Source organism: Lepidothrix coronata, unplaced genomic scaffold (assembly GCF_001604755.1).
Source record: "Lepidothrix coronata isolate B3197 unplaced genomic scaffold, Lepidothrix_coronata-1.0 Scaffold153, whole genome shotgun sequence".
Taxonomy (NCBI): domain Eukaryota; kingdom Metazoa; phylum Chordata; class Aves; order Passeriformes; family Pipridae; genus Lepidothrix; species Lepidothrix coronata.
Genome location: NW_016690333.1, coordinates 1,765,186 through 1,784,269, shown reverse-complemented (window position 1 = coordinate 1,784,269; position 19,084 = coordinate 1,765,186). Strand labels below are relative to the sequence as shown.

Below are 19,084 nucleotides of genomic sequence, written 5' to 3'. Positions count from 1 at the left end.
AAACCTCCCCTGACTCAGCTCCACCCGTTTCCTCGCGTCCTGCCACTGGTCACGAGCAAAAAGATTGGTACCTGCCCCTCTGCTTCCCCTTCTGAGGACACTGAAGACCACAACGAGGACTCCCCTCAGTCACCTCTTCTCCAGGCTGAACAGACCAAGTGCCCTCAGCATCATATGTATTCCTCATACAGCTTCCTCTCCAGGCCCTTCCCCATCCTCATGGCCCTCCTTTGGATGCTCTCCAACAGTTTAATGTCTTTTTTACATTGTTCAAGGCCTCTGCTGCAGTCCTCATGCTCCTCCAGAGGATGAAGCTGGGGGAGCCCCTGCCATGCATTGGGAATGGGGCCTTTAGGAAGTCTGTGCTTTGACAATGACTAGCAAAAGACGGGATTTCCTCAGCCCTGCAGGATCCAGGCAAGCAGCAGTTACACCTGGGCCACTCCAAAGGCTGTGTGGGCCCAGGCAGAGCTGCTGCAGGTGCAGACTCGAAGGTGATAGAACTGAACAAGGAAATGCAGCCCTCCAAGAAACAAACTCCTCTCTGGCTTGCCAATTCTACTGTGGTCAGTCCATCTTTGCAAACTGGCTGCTGCTCAGCTCTCAAAATCCACTTGTCCTCCAGTAATCAAAAAGTAAACCGCCCTCCTTTGCCTAATTTTGTATTTTCTCACTATAATTAAACGTGACATGCAGCTGCAGTAAATATTTGTGCTGTCATAGCTCACATATGATTATGACCAAAAAACCAACTTCAGCAGGGAATGCATATAAATTCTAGTCTAGTCTGTAGCTGGGCTGATATTTGTAGTTTAATACAAATTCACTAAAGCCAGGAATTTGACAGAGTAAAAGCAAATAAAGAACTTAATTTTACTTTTCATGGAAAAGGTAACTGTTATCCATATACTGAGGCAGCCTTGAAAGGCTGAGTTTAAGAAATAATCTAATTGCCACTAGGTGGCACATCTCAATTACTAATATATATCTGAATTCAGGATTGCCTTTTAAAAACATATATTCCCTTTCTTTGCTAACATAACACTTTGTGTTGCTTTCTATTTTGAAATCAGAAAGCTTAAAAAAAACACACAGAAAAAAAAGGAATTGTAAACTAAAAATACACCAACTGCCAGTAAAAACCTAGCTTGGTTCTGTCACATCTACAACCAAACCAGGTTAATAACCAGCATCACAGATGGTTTCTTAATATAAATATGTACATCTCCCCATAGTGACTCTTTCAGCTGCTTCCCAAAACTGCTGGCACTGTTACCTTGTTTCCTTGGCAATAGCTGTGCCTTACGCTCAGCCTGAACATTATACATCTGGAATGGATTTCAGAAGATGCCATCCCCTGCCTGTGGCTGTTTCCAGCACCAACTAGGGATGTAGGGGTGGACAGCCATGTCTTTACCAAAGACCAGCAACAGATGGATATTAAGACATTCTTGTGCAGCTGGTCTCTTCCTCAGATGACCAAATCTGCTGAAGGGTTCTTTTAACTTGCCCAAATCCCCACATAAGGCTACACACCAAATATCATGGTGACCTTGATATGGTAGCACAGGGCTGTAGACAGAGCAGTAAAGGTACAATTTGATCTTTCTGCAGCATTCAGCAACATGAATTGTCATAAACTACTAAGACACAAACAACAAAACCACTGTGGGGTGCCATGCCCGTTCTCCATCCGTAGTTAAGTATCAGGGTCTCCACAATCAAAAGTCATTATTTCCTAATTCTCATACGTCCAAACTCACTTGAGATGAACACTTGAAGTCATTTCTCCTCTTCTGTTACCAGCAGTAAAATGTGTCTCACACCAAGCTCCAAACCTATTGCCACCACTTTGAAAACCTGCCACCTTCCGAGAAATGTCAAGAGCATCAAACCTGTTAAATAATGATACAGAAAACAAACAGAATCCAATTCATTTTTTCTGATTCTACTTAAGTCATCTGAAAAACTCTAGAAGTTAAATTTAATATAATGACTGAGACCATGCTACTGTGGCATGGAGTCTAAAGCTTCTCAGGAGCTCAGCAGCAGTGGGGTTTGACATAAACTAGATTAGCAACTACATGGACATGATTTCTCTTGGTATCCATATGGCACATGCCCACTTTATACCACAGTAAAGGCTAAAAGATTGTAGTTCTTGCCAGTTTATAATTTCTATGGGGGTAATAAAAAGCATTTCAAGGAGTACTCTAAGAAACAGAATAACAAAGGAGAGCAGAGGCTGAGACTCACATGATGACCAGTTCCATCCACACTGATACAAGTGATAAAAATCAATTCACTGCTTATGTTTGGGCCCAAATTTATGAATACTTGTAAAATGGAGGTCATGATATTGATGTCTGAACTACTCTGAAACTTGTAATGATCTCTTTAAATACTAAATACTATCACAGATGAACTGGAAGCCCCATCTTTCCTATGGCCTTCTCTACACTCAGATGTCAGCTCCTCATTCTGGGTTTGAACAGCTGAGCATAAGATGGCAAGTTCCATCCCACTGGATCATTCAATCATCTGCCACTGTTAGCAGTGTGTTATTTTGGAAATACTAATTTAATATGTGACATAACCGGAAAATTGCAAATAGAAGTAATTCCAGTCATAAAAATAGTATTCTAAGATGGATATATGAAGTTTGTAAAATCTTGAAAAAGCTACAGTGTGTGTAATCTGTCAATGAAACTGAAAACCCACTGATTTCAGACTTGGCATTATGAAACTGTGACAAGGTTAGGAGTGCCCACTTACCATTCACTTCCTCTTTCACATCACTGAAAAAGTGAGAACAATCACTGCCCTGCATTCCACTGAATTTATCAATGGCAAATGGTACCTGCAGAAATCAATTAACCAAATGTATACAACAGCAACTTCTGAGTTCAAAGCTTTATCATTTAAACCTCAGCTTCTAGAAACCTCACCACACACAGAGAGCTAGACCTTTATTTTAGGCAAAAAATGAACTATCAGAGCAGTTTCACTTGTTTTTACATAAAAAGAAGGCACACCTGCACAATTCTCTACTTAGAAACTTGTTTTACAAGTGCCTTGAAACCAAATGTGAACAACTGGCTGGGACATTTAGCAACATGGCATTTGATGCTTACAGTAATAACTGCAGCTGGCACATCCCTCCACCCCACCACCACCACTGCTGCCAACTGCTGGCTGCCCAGTACAAGCCTGGCTTAATTCTTAAAGAGTTCATTTCATTTAACACAAAACACAGATCACTGTGATGCTTCTTATGAATATTTTAATGAAAACAGAGGACCAGCTGTTCAGATTCAGTCAAGAAACCAATGCTGAAATGACAACCCTGATGCTGGGGCTAATATAAAACCAGCAGACTCAGCTCCCCATTTTTTAAAAAGAATATTCTTGCCATGCTTTCCCATTCTAGGGCACCAGGAACTTGGTGAAAATGAAAGTGAAAATTGAATTAAAATTGTTCACAGTTTGTTTTCCTGTTGCTTGAAATCTTGTTTAGGCATTTGCTTCGCTTCTTACATAAAGAAATAAATAACTCAAGAATTGCAATAAAAATGTGACAAACAACAAAGTAATGATTGAGTCCTTTGAGTTCACAGTAGAAGAACATATCTTCTTATAATTTCCCTTGGCAGGACTGAAACAGTAGGTAAAATCTTTTGAAGTGCCCTAGCTACTTTGGCACCTTATTGTCATTCACAGAAAAAAATTAAAGCACTTACACAAACAGAAATAAATTTCCTAAATAAAACACAATGACTTTGAAAATTTTCACTAGTGTTACATTAACATAAGAGAAATGTAATTCCCTTCAGCGATTTGAATCAGCCCTAGTGCAGAGTAATTCAAAATTACGTAGCAAGTCAGTGTCAGGTTAATGCTTCAATCTAACACTATCCTTAAAAATCCACATAAAATAAAAATAATAAAAAAATCCCAAATGCCAAAACCCAAACAATACTTAGATCTGCCTATATTTATAATTGGTACTGCCAACTAATAATTGCTATGTTGCAGAATCACAACTGCCAATAAAATCCACTACAGTGTAAAAGGCCTGCTCTGTAAAGGTTCATTCTCCGTACTCTATCTGTGCTCTCAGCTCTTTGGAGAGATAATTGACCAGCACCGCTGTGAGCTTCTGCTGCAGACCAGCATTGCCCATGACCAGAGCAGTCAGCTGAACAACATCCGTCCAGTCTAAGTGCCTGATAACATCAACAGCTTCATCATAGAGCTTCTGCTGCTCAGTAGGAGGCAATTCCAACAAAATCTGAGGGACTGGTTTGAACTGTCCAGAAGTCATCCAGGCACCAAGCAATCCACCAAATGCTCCACCTAGAAAAGACAGAGTTGTTAAGTCTTTACCAGTTAAAGCCTGAAATCCCATCCACAGCCTTCATCAACAATGTGTCTTCTTTAACTAGGTTTATACACAATCCTCAAAGCACCAAGAAGGATTTCTAAAGCACTTTACATTCACAGCAATCACAAAGAAACTCTTTACATAATCAATGGTAATAGCTTCAAGCTAGAAATCGGAAACACAAGGACACTGGTCTCTTTAGGATAAGCTCTACCACTAAATAAAACCACGCCCAAGGAAAACACCAGACCAACAACTGTCATTAACACTACTCTTACTAGAGATTGCCAGACTGATCCAAGCTTTCTGCTTCTTTAGAATCACACATTGCAGCCTCATACTCCCATGAAGTCCAGCCCTGAAGGTGCTCAGAGACTAAACCATTGGACACATCCATGCTTTCATCTACTAAACCCATGGCCCACCCACACTAGCTGGACAAGACATGCTTGGGGTAAGTAGAGGGTTCCAGGTCATCAAGGTAACAGCAGAGGGATCCTCTACAGCTGCTGTGACTGTGGCTGCTGCTGAGAAAGCAGCCTGGCAGTCCTACACACTGTTCTCTGACACCAGTCTGACCTGCACCACAGCAACTCACACAACTGACACCACTGCCCAGAGCACACACCCTGCTGGAAGGAAGGAGAACCCTCACCATGGAGAGGTGTCAGAACCCACCCTGCCCCCAAAACTGCCACCCCCACAATTGCTCCTAAAAAGTCATTTACGCACTCACAGCGATACAGTTTTTCATTAGACAAAAATTCTGTAATTTGCAGCTTTTACTCAGTTGGCAATTTTTCCCATGATACCACAGAAATACTTGAAAGCCTACGATGGCTGAATTCATCTTCAAGGGACTTTTACGAGAACATCAATACCTGATTTAGGGGCACTTAATGCAAAAGGCACTATAAGTATTGATGTCTAAGCTCCACATCCATTGGTACAAGATTTGTTACACGATCACACTTTTCCCCCCCAGGCAACACACCCACAACCCATTCTCAGAGCAAGCAGTTCTTAAAAAGCAGGATTGCTGCAAGTACCTCCATTTACTGTTGCAGATGGAAGGTAACTCATCCTCTAATTCTTCATGCAAGGCAGCAAGAAGTACAATGCCTGCTACCCAGTCCCACAGCCATCCAGGCTGTTTGTGTAAGTGAAAGTGCACTTGACTGCAAATGTTTCTCTAACTGTCCTAAATACTCAGGGTTGTTTATATATACTTGGGACTGGGAGACATTATGAAGGCCTAAACAAACACTTAAGAGAAAACACATCCAAGAATAACTTCAGTGTTTCTCATCACCTCACTCAAGAATCAGGCCACTTACATTATAACATTATTATCTTTACTTCTGATTTTAAGCTTACAAATCTCTTACAAAAGCTTAATTTCCCTTCTTTGTTCCTAATAGCTTCAGTCATGTTTGTCGAAACACTATTTTGGCTATTAATTAAGCTTTGTACTTGTAATAGGAGTAAATACACAGCTTCAATTTGCATTTTCTGTTATCACTCCTCACACATTATTTCCTTATTTTTTTGTAACTCAACCTTGGTAACCCTTACACAGGAATATTGCAGTTCACTCCAATACCAATAAGCCTGTGAAATTGCTGGAGCTGCTTGCAGGACTAAGGAGCATTCAAGGACCAGGACTGACAGGACAGTGGCAAGGCAGCTTTTAAACTAGACAACTCTTAATTCAAGAGTTATAGAGGAGAGACAGCTCTTTACTATTAGACTTCAGCTTTCCTGTAATTTTCCATGCCAGGAAAAAAACCAAAGCGGCAGGGAATAATGAATCCCAGAGGACAAAAAAAAAGAAAGTTAATTGAGAAATTAATAGCAGGAACTTTTAAAATAAAGAAATAAACATAACTTCTAATAAGATCGTTTGGAGGATGATCCTGTCTCGTGCTAAGGCTAAGAATGCTTACTCACCTCACTCCACGCCCCAATTTTCATTCTTCTGTGCCACCAGGTACCAACATCCCCCTGACTGCTGCCATCATCTCTGTGCTCCTTCCTCCCTGTCTCACCCCTCTCCTCTTTATTCCCCACCAAGGCACGAAATCTCAACACTGAATGCTCTTTTCCTTCAACTTACACCTACTACACAGACTTCCTAGTTTCTCCACTCAGGGATTTAACCACCCTCTTGTTCCCAAAGCAAAACACACTTACCTACAGCGATTCCAGGGGGACCTCCCATCAGACCCCCAAGAAAGGCTGTGGCACCTGCCAGCAGTGCTCCCCGACCAGAGTGTTTGACAGCAGCTTTCATCCCCCTCGCCTCAGAGACGTGGCAGAGCAGCTGCATCACATCATCAACAGGGATGGGCATCTTGGCGAGTTAAGATCCTGGAAAGAACGTTTTAAGTTAGCATTTGATCACTGTAACAGAGATTAAATCTGGCTGCTAAATGAATTTTAGGAATAAAACCAGTGTTCGTGAGTCTGTAAGACAAAAAGGACAGACACACAGAAAATACTGTGTGCAAAACTGCTTTCTCTTTCACTTCTTGGAAAACTAACCCTAGTGGTAAACAGCTGAAGGTTATTGAAATTGCAAATGAGACCTCAGAGCAGACCAGAGAAAACTGGTTTCACAGAAATTTCACAGAATATTCTGAGTTGGAATGGACCCACAAGGATCATCAAGTCCAGCTCTTAAGTGAATGGCCCATACAGGGATTGAACTCACAACCTACATGCTCTAACCAGCTGAGCTAACATGAGAAATTCAGAGATTCTACAGCATGTAGTACCTAATTCTACAGTACATTGCTTTTGCCTTGAGCAAGTCCCATGTGTGTTCAGCATCACGCAACCACTCCGAGAAAAAGACAAAGCAGAGCCTCACTCTACCACAACCAGCAGATTGTACATGACAAATCTATCAGGTATTTTCTCCCTGTCCTAATTCTTGCCACAAATCAGTTGGTTGTTTTCACATACCAGTTCTTCTCCCTGTTTTGTTACAGGCTTAAACACTTCCATGCTGATTTCTGAAGGTGGTAGGCTCTCTGTAGCAACCAAAGAGCCTGAGGAAGGGAACAGATTTCAGAAGGAGTCAGAGGAAAAACCTGGGATTGGGAAAAAATGCTCTGGAGACAGGCCATCAGAAATGCAGGGGTGTATGTGTACAGCAGTCAGGACTCAGAGCAGACACACCAGATGACTCTCATGTATGAGGAGGCAGAGACACGGGACCCCAGCCCTGTTACACACTGCAACATGTCCTGAACATGGAGCAGAGACCTGTCCCTGAGAGTGACCCCTCTGAGACCAAAACTTTTCCACACCATTCACTTGCTGCTGCTGCTCATTTAGCAAATACCTCCCATCCTGCACACCAAATGAGGAAAGGGCTTGCAGGGATAAAAAAAAAAAAAGTATTCGATAGGATTAAAAATATAATCACATATACACAAGCAGCAGATTTCTTGTTGTACATGTAATGTCAGCACTATAGAACAGATGAGCATTTGATTTTCAGCCCCTAGAACACCTCTTACCCCAGAGCATGTGCAATACATTCTCAGCCCACGCCAACTTGTCTTCAAGTCTTTCTTGAACAGATCTCAGTGCAAAGTGAAAGTGGAATGGTATCACACCGTTTTTCATATTAAAAATTAACTACTGTGACAGCAGAAGCTTTCTTTTGCAGTAAAATGGCTGACTGCAAATCATCCATGTCCCTGCAGTATCCAAGTGCTGCTGACACTAAACAAAAGTCTGGGTTTTGGGAAGGGACCGCTTATGCTCCATAGCGGCAAAGAGGCACAGTAGGAAATTCATCAAATAGTTGATTTCTCTCACTACTTCATTCATCTTCATGCCAGTCTAAAGAAAACATCCAAGTGTCATCATTTTACCACCGTTGCTTTTGGGTTTTTGGCAGGCTGATGACACAGCAGTGGATCAGCATGGCAGTGTGTGCTGGTTAGAGACAGCAGAGCGACACGCTCTGCTTCCAGTTACACATCATCTCATTCAATGTGATTCAAGCTCAGAGTAATAAAATAACGGCTGCTCTGTCTGACCAGTAGGGGAAAAAAAACCCCACCAAATATACAACTGGTACAGTTCACACTGCCTGGGAATGATGGCAAATGAGACGATTAAGTGTTTGTCTTTACCTTCCTAGCAAAGGGTGAGCAGTTTGCCACTCAAGAGTAACCTTCTCACCGGCACCAGGCAGCCTGAAGTGCTGCAGGATTCACTTCCTCCCCTCAGTGAGACAGAAGCTCAATCGTGCCTGTCCAGCACCTCCTTAGCATGCCCTAGGACTAATCCAATGTGCTGAAATGAATTTGCATCTCCTCTTTGGGCTAAATCCAACAAATGTCTCACGTGAAGCTCTACAGCATGAAGGCTCTGCAGCACGGGTGGGACAAGACAAGTTGGAGAGCTGACAACACACACACACGGCTCTCTCTGAGAGTGATATCATCTGCTTTCCCCCAGTCAAACCGATGGAATTCCACAGTTTCCTACACCAATCTAACTGTAATGGATGTGAAATGATGTTTTGTGAGCAGAGACACCCGAAGCTGAAGCCCCAGGTTCCTGCAGCAGGCCAAAGCTGGCTGCCCATAGAAAACAACCTGCATTACTCCATCCTCCACATGGCCAACACCAGGACGTGTCCTTACGCTGACCTTACACTGACGTGGCATTGCAAGCAGTGCAAAGGCGATCAGCTCTACCCTGGGGTTCCTCTGAATAAATAAAACACCCTTTTACCACCAGCTTCAAAGTGGCTTAATGGTGAAAAAACCCAGACTGTAATAAAAACAGAAGTCACACTGCTTTCTGGTGGTGTACAAAGCGTGGCAAACACACAAATCCATAACTGCCTACTAAGGTAAAGCAGAAACATGCTGGAACTCAAGCAACTGTAAGTAGCCTTTCCACAGTAAATTATTTTACAGTTTTACTCCCGTCACAACTTCCCCGAAGGAAATTTCCACTCGCAAAATTAACATCTATTTGGGTTTTTCTGGCTTGACTGAATAAAGTTCCTGGCATAGAAAAGCCATTCCTGCTTAATTCTGGATGTGAGCAGAACACTCAAAACTCTCAAAGACATTACAAGCAGCATTCATTTTCTCTCAACTCTTATAAGTATTTCTATGATCTCTTAGCATATTCACTATATTTTAAGTCCTGCAGTGGACCTTAGTGAATACAGTAGCTGATGCAGAGCACATACAAGTTGTCTTTTTTAAACTGAACATACAGAGCACTAGTGGGAGCCACTGAAACATAAACCACGTATTACAACATGTAAAGTAATCCCAGATTCCTACATTCAGCACAAAGACACAGATGAGTGGATCAACATCGTAGGGATCTTTTGCAAAGTCATACCATTACAAATTTCTGAGAAAATTTCAGGTTTCAATGAAGAATCAAGGCACTCAATCAGGCAATTTTCAGTGAGCAGTACTTTTTTAATCATACACTGCAGGCCATCAAAGCAGGATATTTTGACAATAAAGTAACAGACAGAATAGAACAAACGGAGCTCTAAGTTTGGTGTGTCAGAGGTAGAATCCCATGACAGCCAAAAATATTTATAGACTCTGATTGTGTAAGTGACAAGTAAACAAAAGCACAATTTGATCCTATTACCAAATTATTCACTACGGAATTCACCCAGATCTTAAGAAACACCAGGATCGTGAAATACTGGATTTGCTCTAATGGAGAAACAGAAATGTCAACAACATCCTTAAGACTGTGCCCAGCTTTCAGAGGTGCTGAGTCCCCACAGCTCCTACTGACTTTACATGGCACTGAGAATCTTCAGCACTTTGAGAAAAAACCAAAACCAAACCCAAGAGTTTTGGAACACGAAGCCACTGAGAAATCAAGATTTGTTGTTTAATTGACCTTCCTTTGTTGTTCTACTGCATTCCTTCTGTATTTGTGGTCTCCCCAAATACTCATCTGAGGTATTAGACTCTCTACTTCTCTCTGACTAAATTAGATGATGCTCCCTCTTTCACCCCAAGGATAGGGGATCAAAGTGAGCAATGATCCTGCTCTCCCTATCCAAATATTATGTGTTTGTATCTCAACTTTGAACCTACAATCAACAGGTTTTCCTAAGAAGAAAAATGCCATATGAAGAATTAAAATAACAGTGTACCCAACTCACTCAAAGTCCTGCTAATGCAAATAATTAAAGAGGGTCCCCAGATTACCCTGTGGTGTGAACCTCATTTCAGCTCTTCTCAATTTTACACTCCCATCTCATCATCCTACTTCCCCCCTCACAGAGTGATGACTTTAGTCAAGCAAAAGCACTTTTAATCCTCGGGCTCAATGTCCCACTTACAGAAAAATGAACACCTTCCCAAATGTCCCCACAGGAGATATTCTAACGCAGCCTGGCCCACCACCCAGCTGTCCTCACTGCTCCTTACAGCCTCTTACTGAGTTAACTGAGTAAACTCTTCAGTAAACATCTCTGCAAATGTGCACAGCACAAAAAAACACCCACACAACAAATTCCAAACCTAACAAGCGATGAGGACATAAGACTAAGTCCTCTTACCTGGAGCTATCTTTATCGTGGTGGACACCATTTGGTGATAAGCAAGGATGTGAGGTGAGAATCTCCACACAAGTGCTAGAAAGCATACAAGTGCTCTGTGTAGATCTTCAAACTGTTTCACTTCAAGGGCTCAGCAAACATTTATACAAGCCTGTGTGTCCAGGAGATCACACAGGACAATTTCTTGTCTCAATTGTACAGCAACAGCTCTATCTGTAGTGCAACTTCTTACAAGGAACATCAGAAAAGCACTGGAGCAAAACCAAACACAAGGTACTCAACAACTGAGGCAGACTAAAGAACATGACTTCACAAACAACAGTGTGCACAGAGATGTGACCTGATGATTGACCAGGCCAGAAGTTCATTAATTATTTCAATAAGAGTGGGTGGACAGACAGGGAATCAACATATTCCCATCCACAAAGGAGGACTGTCTCATCACTGGTCCACACACATACTGTTGGCTTGAGGAGCACCTGTGCTCCTAAATCATCACTTTCGGAAAATCCCACCTTTAGAGCCCGGTCTAGTACTTGATATCTGCAAAGCAGGTGGTCTGTCTGATTTAAATCATGACTGGCATCAGCAGCCAGTAAAACTTGGTTTCAATACACCAGCTTTAAACCTGTTCTGCATTTGTAATTTTCAGTTATTTTGCTAAGAAGGGTTTACTCCTACTTAGTGGTGTAAAGATTAAAACATGCTGATTGCCATTCTTATCTCAGCTTTTGGTACTCTTCTTTTCCAACTGTGAGGATTCACTACACCTACAAATATTTACTGTAATAATATAATTATGTTGCTGACTATACATTTATTCAGATGTTAATTTTTTTTAGTTTCAATTATATTAGGAGAGGGTAAAAAACTCTTGTATTTGCTAGACAATCTGAATTCAATTGAAATGCATAAAAGAGCATTTTAATATTGTTTTGTAAGAACTGGGACCCTAAGAGCATGGCTTACTTCTTCTGTGTATTTATCAAAGCATTTAATTGGTTTATTTAACAGAAGAGGCAACAAATTTACTCATTAGATGAACAAAATACTTCTAGGAACACAGAAGCTCATTGTACAAGGCTCCTGGATGCCTCAAAGTGCAGGTAAATATTCAGTGGGAACTATGTCATTCCACTGATATAAAAGGAAATTTGCCACCTAACCTGTCTAGGCACTTAGGATATCCACCTTACCCGGTCTGCTGAATTACAAAGTATCTGTGAAAGACTGGCCATAACTTCTTCCACCCTGAATTTTTATAGACCTATTCAATGTCTTTCTAATTTATAACTTGAGTGATTTTTTTTTCCACTTCCTAGCCAGTTTCTCCATCTTGAAGGCAATGTCCAACAAAGTTACAGGCCACTTCCATCAGCCAGCTGATACTGGAGCCAAGGATCAGACTTATAGTCAAGAAAGAAAAGAGAGATGACACTAAGAAAACACAAATAGCAGAGCTGTTCCCCTGTAGAGGTAGTTGGCGCAGCACACTGCACTGGTATCTTCAAAATCTAAACTAAGCCTGAAAATTAAAGATATTTTCCCTGACTCACTGCTAAAAAACATAAAACTTCACCTCATTAAAATTAATCAACGTGTTCTGAATGTTTCAAAATTTATTAAAAACGTTATGACTAAAATAGGCTGAGCATAAAATGTAATTATGAGCCCTTTCAAACAGACGAAATTTAATTACATTACAGCTAGTTTTTTATTTATTTTCCTACAGCGCCCCATTCCCGGTTTACTATTGCTGAAGAGACACTCCGGCCTAAACGTGACTGGGGAGGGGGCGGAGGGGAAGAGAAATCAGGAGTTCACTCAAAACCCACCAAAGTTCCTTCGAAATACACCGAAGTTCCTCTAAAACCCACCCAAACCCACCCGGGGGCGTTCCTGGCTCCCCTGCTCCGGGTGACCCTGCCCGCGGCCGGCGGGTCGGGCTGGGCTGCCCCCCAACCCTAATGGTTCCCTGGAGCCAAGGGGGCGCTCGGTGGGGTCTGAACGTCTTTAAGGGTCTTATCCCTGGATCCAAAGGATGCCCCCGGCTCCAGGGGCGGCCCCAGGGGCTGCAGCGGCTCCGCGGGCCCGCTCCCCGCGGCCCCGGCGGCCTCGCCGGGCCCTCCCCGGGGCCGCACACGCGAATCCCGCGGGCCGGGCCGGGGCTGCCCGGGGAGCGGAGCGGACACAGCGGGGCCCGCTCGGGCTCAGCTCTGTCCGCCGCGGCCCTTCCCTCCTCTACCTCCTCCTCCCCTCCATCCTCCTTCCCCCCGCCTACCTCCGCCGGCAGCGCCCGCTCCGGGCCCCGGCCGGGCACGACACTGCGGCGGCGCCGGAGGAGGGGCGGCCCCAGCGCAGCCGCGGGCCCTGCCCGCGCTCGGCTGGGTTCAGATGGGCTCGGCTCGGCTCGGTTGGGCTGGGTTCGGCTCGGCTGGGCCGGGTCCGGGCAGCAATCCCGGCCCCTCCGCGCCTGCTCCGCGGGCACCGGGCTGTGGAGCCGCCGCCTCCTCCCGCTGCCGGTCCGGCGGCGCCTCCGGGGACAGGGCACGCGGGCCTGTGCGGGGTGTGACACTGTCACGGGGGCAGGGGACAGCACCGAGGTGCTCAGAGGGATGGAGCGCCTCTCCCGCGAGGAAGGGCCGGGAGTGGTTCAAAGAAACCTGTGAACAATCTGAAAAGCACTTTTATTGCGGCCGGGGAATGCAAAGGGGGAGATGTTTGTCCCCAGTGCACTCCACTGAGCAAAGAAATACCATAGCTTTTTATACAGTTTGCAAGTAGCAAGTTTAAAATTATCTCTACACACACTCTTTTTGCAGTCTGCCTTATCTAAATAGACACTTAGTTTTACCTCCTATTCTTACCATTATAGAGTAGTTACATAAAGTTTTATCATTTCAAACAGTTTCAGGTTCCCCATCCCTTTCTACATGCTAAAAAGCCTTCCCTATTCTTTAAGCTATTTTATCTTAATTGCCCACAGTTTGGGCAGAAACTTTTAAGCGGTTTTACATTTTGCAAAGTCATACTTACATAGCTAAATAGCTAAATTTAATTTCATTTTCTATTTCAGGAGGATTGGGATTGTTGAGATGGCTTAGGGGTGACCAAATTGCGGCCTTCCAGTGCCTGGAGGGAGCCTACCTGAAAGATAGAGAGAGACTATTAACAAGAGCCATAGCGAGAGGACAAGGGGGAATGGCTTCACACTGACAGAGAGTAGGTTTAGATTAGATATTAGGAAGAAATTCTTCCCTGTGAGGGTGGTGAAGCCCTGGCACAGGTTTCCCAGAGAAGCTGTGGCTGCCCCATCCCTGGAAGTGTCCAAGGCCAGGCTGGACAGAGCTTGGAGCAACCTGGGCTAGTGGAAGGTGTCCCTGTCCATGGCAGGGGATTGGAATGAGATGATCTTCAAGGTCCCCTTCCAACCCAAACCATTCTATTTTATGATATTAGGAACCTGGTTGTGGAACAGCACATCCTAATCCCAGCTGAGCTGGGATACAGAAGATACAGGATGAGGAAGAGAGGGGCTGTTAGGACATCCCTGACCCTGCTCTGAGAATTTAATCTCAGAATATTTTTGCGTGCTTTTCATCCGGGTTTGTTTCAGTCACCAGCTCAGTAAAGTGCAGCGTGCCAGCCTGATAGAGCACCACGAGTAATCAAACAAGCGTTACAACAGCTGTGCCACATATGGCTCCTGAAATATCACACTGGTTCGTAATACCAGTGCAATCTTGGAAAAATTACTGCCTAATGTTAAAAATGCTGCCATTTCCCCAAGAATGGATTATTAACAGAAGTTTTTGGTTTTGTAAACTAAGCCTTCATTATGAAATTGTTTCTGATTTAAGGTAAACCATCTCCCCTCTGTTTCATGTTGAAAAGACAAAAAAACAGGATGAGGAAATGAAGGAGAAATACAACTCACAAAAAATTTTTGTCCCTTTCCTGTGGCTGCACTGGGGACTTCTTAACCTCCCCATGCTTTATACGACCACATAAAATAACTCTCTGTGTAACAACTCAAAATGTTACAGGTCTACTGGTGCTCTTGATTTTTATGATTTGGATGTAAAAGGCAAATGTAATTCCTAAAATGAACAAAGAACCTAAATGCCACATATATTTTAAAAAGTAACACCCCAAATTCCAGCTGTAAGCAGCCTTCCAAGGGACAATATTAAAAGCAATGAAGTTTGCCAACCAGCAAAGGAGGGAATTTTTATCACTCTATTCCAAAACTTGACTACTCCAGTTAAAAATGAACACAGGTTTTGGAGCTACATCAGCAGGTATTTATTATGCCTATTTTTTTAATATGATAAAAGTTACTAAAATGAAAATGTAAGATAACAATGGAAAGTGTATCCTTTAAGGATATACATAAATCATGCTACACTTACACAAACTCGGACTCTGTTGAAGTCAACGGGAATGTGCTGCCCGGCGGCTCCACCTGGCGGCTTCCCACTCCTCGGGAGCATCTCCTCACCTGCAGCCTCAGGGAAGCCCACACCTCCTCACCTGAATGCCAGCAGGGACAGCTCTGCTCCGTGTATCTCTGGATATTTGTGTGTTCTGCCTGGATCTGTCACTTCTTCCACAGTGTATTTACGCACCTTTCACAAGGAATTAGTACCTGAGATAGATGTTCACATGCCTTTTAATTCCAGGAGCTGGTGGAGTGAGAGCAGTTCAAGGTGGTTCTGCTCCAAATCAGATCCTGTCAATCCCTCATTGTATTCTCTGTATATTAAGGGACTGGAGCATCTCTCTTATGAGGAAAGGCTGAGGGAGTTGGGCCTGTTCAGCCTTGAGAAGACACAGCTGAGAGGGGACCTCATCAATGTGTAGAAATCTGTAAAGGGGGGGTGCCAAGAGGATGAACCGGGCTCTGCTCGGGGGTCCCCAGCAATGGGACAAGAGGCAACGGTAGGAACTGATGCCCAGGAAGTTCCACCAGAACATGATAAAGACCTTCTTTCCCGTGCAGTGACTGAGCACTGGAAGTGATTGTCCAGAGAGGGTGTGGAGTCTCCCTCACTGGGGATAGTCAAGAACTGTCTGGACACAATCCTGTGCCATGTATGTGCTCTGGGATGACACTGCCTGGGCAGGGAAGTTGGACCAGATGACCCACTGAGGTCCCTTCCAACCTGGCCCATTCTGTGATTCTGTATTCACTGCAGTGTGCTGGGCTCTTATAAGTACTAGATGTCATGCTCTTCCTACATCCCTTTTATCAGCACTGATTCACTATTTAATTTCCTGTTTCGGGATGTTTTACATATTTTTCCTCTTCAGGTTACTAGGAACTCCATGCTTTTAAAAACCAAGAGAAAAAAACACATTCCCTTTCATCCCCCAAAATCCTCGAGTCATCAGTCAAAGGCAGGCATCAGAAATCAACCACAGCAATGCTGCACTGGCATTCTGGTCTGATGAACCACTTGGCAGGTTTCTAACATACAGCAGAACCCAAAATAACTGCAGGCCCATTCAGCCTGTCGTCAGTGTGCTGTGTTCACTGCATATTTTTCACAGCTTTTGACATACTAAGAGATAGGCCAAGGGGCACCGCCAAAGGATTTCAGCTGGAGATGGGCTGTTGCTACCAAAACAATGATTCATTCTGGCTTTCAGCTTGCTCGTTACAACATCTCAAGAAAATGCCTATCAGAAGCAGGCTCAGTCTAAAGGACCTGGCCAGAAACACCTGATCCAATTATCTGAAATACCTACTACCTTCACAGGAAACCATGACAGATTCTTTTTTAAGATGAAGCACTTAATCTTGTTGGACAGAAAGAAGCTGTTTCTCTAAATTTTCTTCCATGCTAAAGATTCACAGAGAAACCAGGAGGATTAGGCAACTGTATGTGACAGACTTAGTTTCATTGCTTCACTTAGTTACACTTTATTTTTCTTAAAATCTTTGTTGTTTTGTTTTTGTTTTTTTTTTTAATCACAATGGCAGGACAAAAGCCATTCCAAACTTGGGGCATGCATTAAGTAATATTGATCCATTTGCCTAAGTTTGCAATGCACCTAAAAATACCCTTGAGGTTTCCCTTTGGTATCAATGCATTGCTTGGATATGGGTGAGGATGATTTAATTTACAGTGTTAGATCAAAGCAAGGAGAAAAGAGGTAAAAGGAAGAAATGTCATATGTTCTCCAGAACATGTCGTGGGAGTGGTCCACGGAGAAGAAAGGAATGGAAGATGTAACAAAGCAGGTTTCTGATCACATCTGAGTTTAGAAGGGTATGAGGTTTCTGTCATTTTGCCCTGAAATCTGGGAAACCCTCTGCTGCAGTGATGAAAAGCTGTTTTGCTTACATCTTTCTGATGTCCAGGGCTCCAGACAAGCTCCATCTCTCCCTTGGTGCTGTAATGCCCTGGTATGTGTGCTCTTACAGATTCACAGCCAAAACAGCAGCTCCTCTGGAAGGTCTGCTTCATATTATAGTGATAATTTGAACCTTTTCCTTCCTGACAACACAGCAGTTTTGTAACTTCTAAGTTCCTCATATTATACTCTGGATTGCCAGGAAAATGGCGAGCCTTCACAAGATCAAACGAGGCACAACTGTATCAAAAAAGAAAATGAATACGAAAGTAATGCTGCAGCATTTAAACCCTTAAACAGAGCCACTTAGTAAGGAAATTTTGCAACTGCAGAATGGCTGTTTAAAAGGAATGAAAAAAGGCAACATTTCTAAAAGCAGGAACATAACTCTAATTGTCACCTATTAACACTCTTCACCTCTGAGCTCGAAGGTGTAAATAATGCAGCAGAAATGACCAAATCACTACAGGAAGACACAATAGCAGGTTACTGAGACCCACTACAAGCAAACCATATGCTTGATGGCAAATCTTTTCCCCATTTCCTACATTAGATATTCATCAGGGTCTGACTTCTAATTGAATGCAAATAAAGAATATAACAGGTTTTTGCATATGAAGTGAAGCTATAGAACATCTGCCTCTTCACAGCCTTTCAATGTACCTTATGTGACATTAAGCAAAGAAGAGGTTTGCCTCATCAGCTTGTAGGAAACTGTGAATTTGAAGAACAGTTTGACTGAACTAAATCATTCCACTGCTGCTGTAAAAGGTGTCTCTTTGATCTCCCCGTGCAGTCCTAGGTGATAAAATGCCAAGTTGGGCAAAATCAGTTTCAATGCCAAAAAGATGGACTACTGGTGCAGAAGGTCACAAAACACTATTAATTGCCTTATATCATCTCAGTCTTGAAAGATGATCCAGAAATATAGGCTGGTGCTTTGGAGTGGAGCACACATTGCTAGCTAGAGCTATCCAAGCAAGCTGTTAAAGGTACTTAAGGCATAACCTTACCTGCAAATGGTATAATCTATCTCCTGCTTCTTTAGACTCTCTTACAGCAATCTTTTATTCTGTTTTTTTACTTCCTCAGCAGCCTAATTCACTAATTGTGTTTACTGGTACAGAGCAGTCATTTTGTGACCTTTTCAGAACAAAAAGCTACAGTAATTCTGAATGTAAAATCAGTGTCCTGCAATTAGCTTACATTTTTATATATTATAGCATGTATAAACACTGAAGTGGAAATAAAATCCTGGCTAAAAAAATAGCTACACGAAATACCTGCAAGGTTTCCAGAGAGGAGCTAAAAAAAAACCACACTACAATCTCCTACGGCCACTCTTTTGCAGAATGTATCTAAGACAAGTGCATCTGAGGTTTCTTCAAACCTCTAATTAAAGGGCATCCATAAAGTAGACAAATGTCAAAATCAAATCTAAAATGTCTGTTGTAAATTCAGCTAAGGAACAAAGCATTCTAGTATCAAGGATGGATGACATTTGAAGGTGTCTGGAATAACAGCAGTGATACATTTCCATGCTTGGTACTACTCAGTGGCGTGAGAAACGTGTACCATGTGTACTGGTGCTTGTCTGAGAACAGTAAATGTTCAGCTACGTGTAATTCTGGCCCCAAACATACATCACTTTGGAGATGCAGAGTAAGCACAAAGAAGCTGATTTCAGTCCCATCAAAATCGAGGGTCATTGGCTGACTTCACTTCCAACCTTACACCCACTCCAAGGGTGCTGAATGAGTGCC

The 19,084-nt window shown here is 43.0% G+C and overlaps 1 protein-coding gene across 1 annotated transcript; it reads right to left on the bottom strand.

Moving 5' to 3' along the window:
* Positions 1-2,898: 2,898 nt before the first annotated feature.
* CUNH19orf12 (chromosome unknown C19orf12 homolog) lies at positions 2,899-13,321 on the bottom strand. The gene is made up of 3 exons (XM_017828816.1): positions 13,243-13,321; positions 6,578-6,754; positions 2,899-4,356 (listed from the first exon to the last, which is right to left on the bottom strand). Exons 2-3 carry the CDS (start codon positions 6,735-6,737, stop codon positions 4,091-4,093), a joined length of 426 nt encoding a protein of 141 aa, XP_017684305.1. The 5' UTR covers positions 6,738-6,754; positions 13,243-13,321; the 3' UTR covers positions 2,899-4,090.
* Between the last annotated feature and the right edge of the window lie 5,763 nt (positions 13,322-19,084).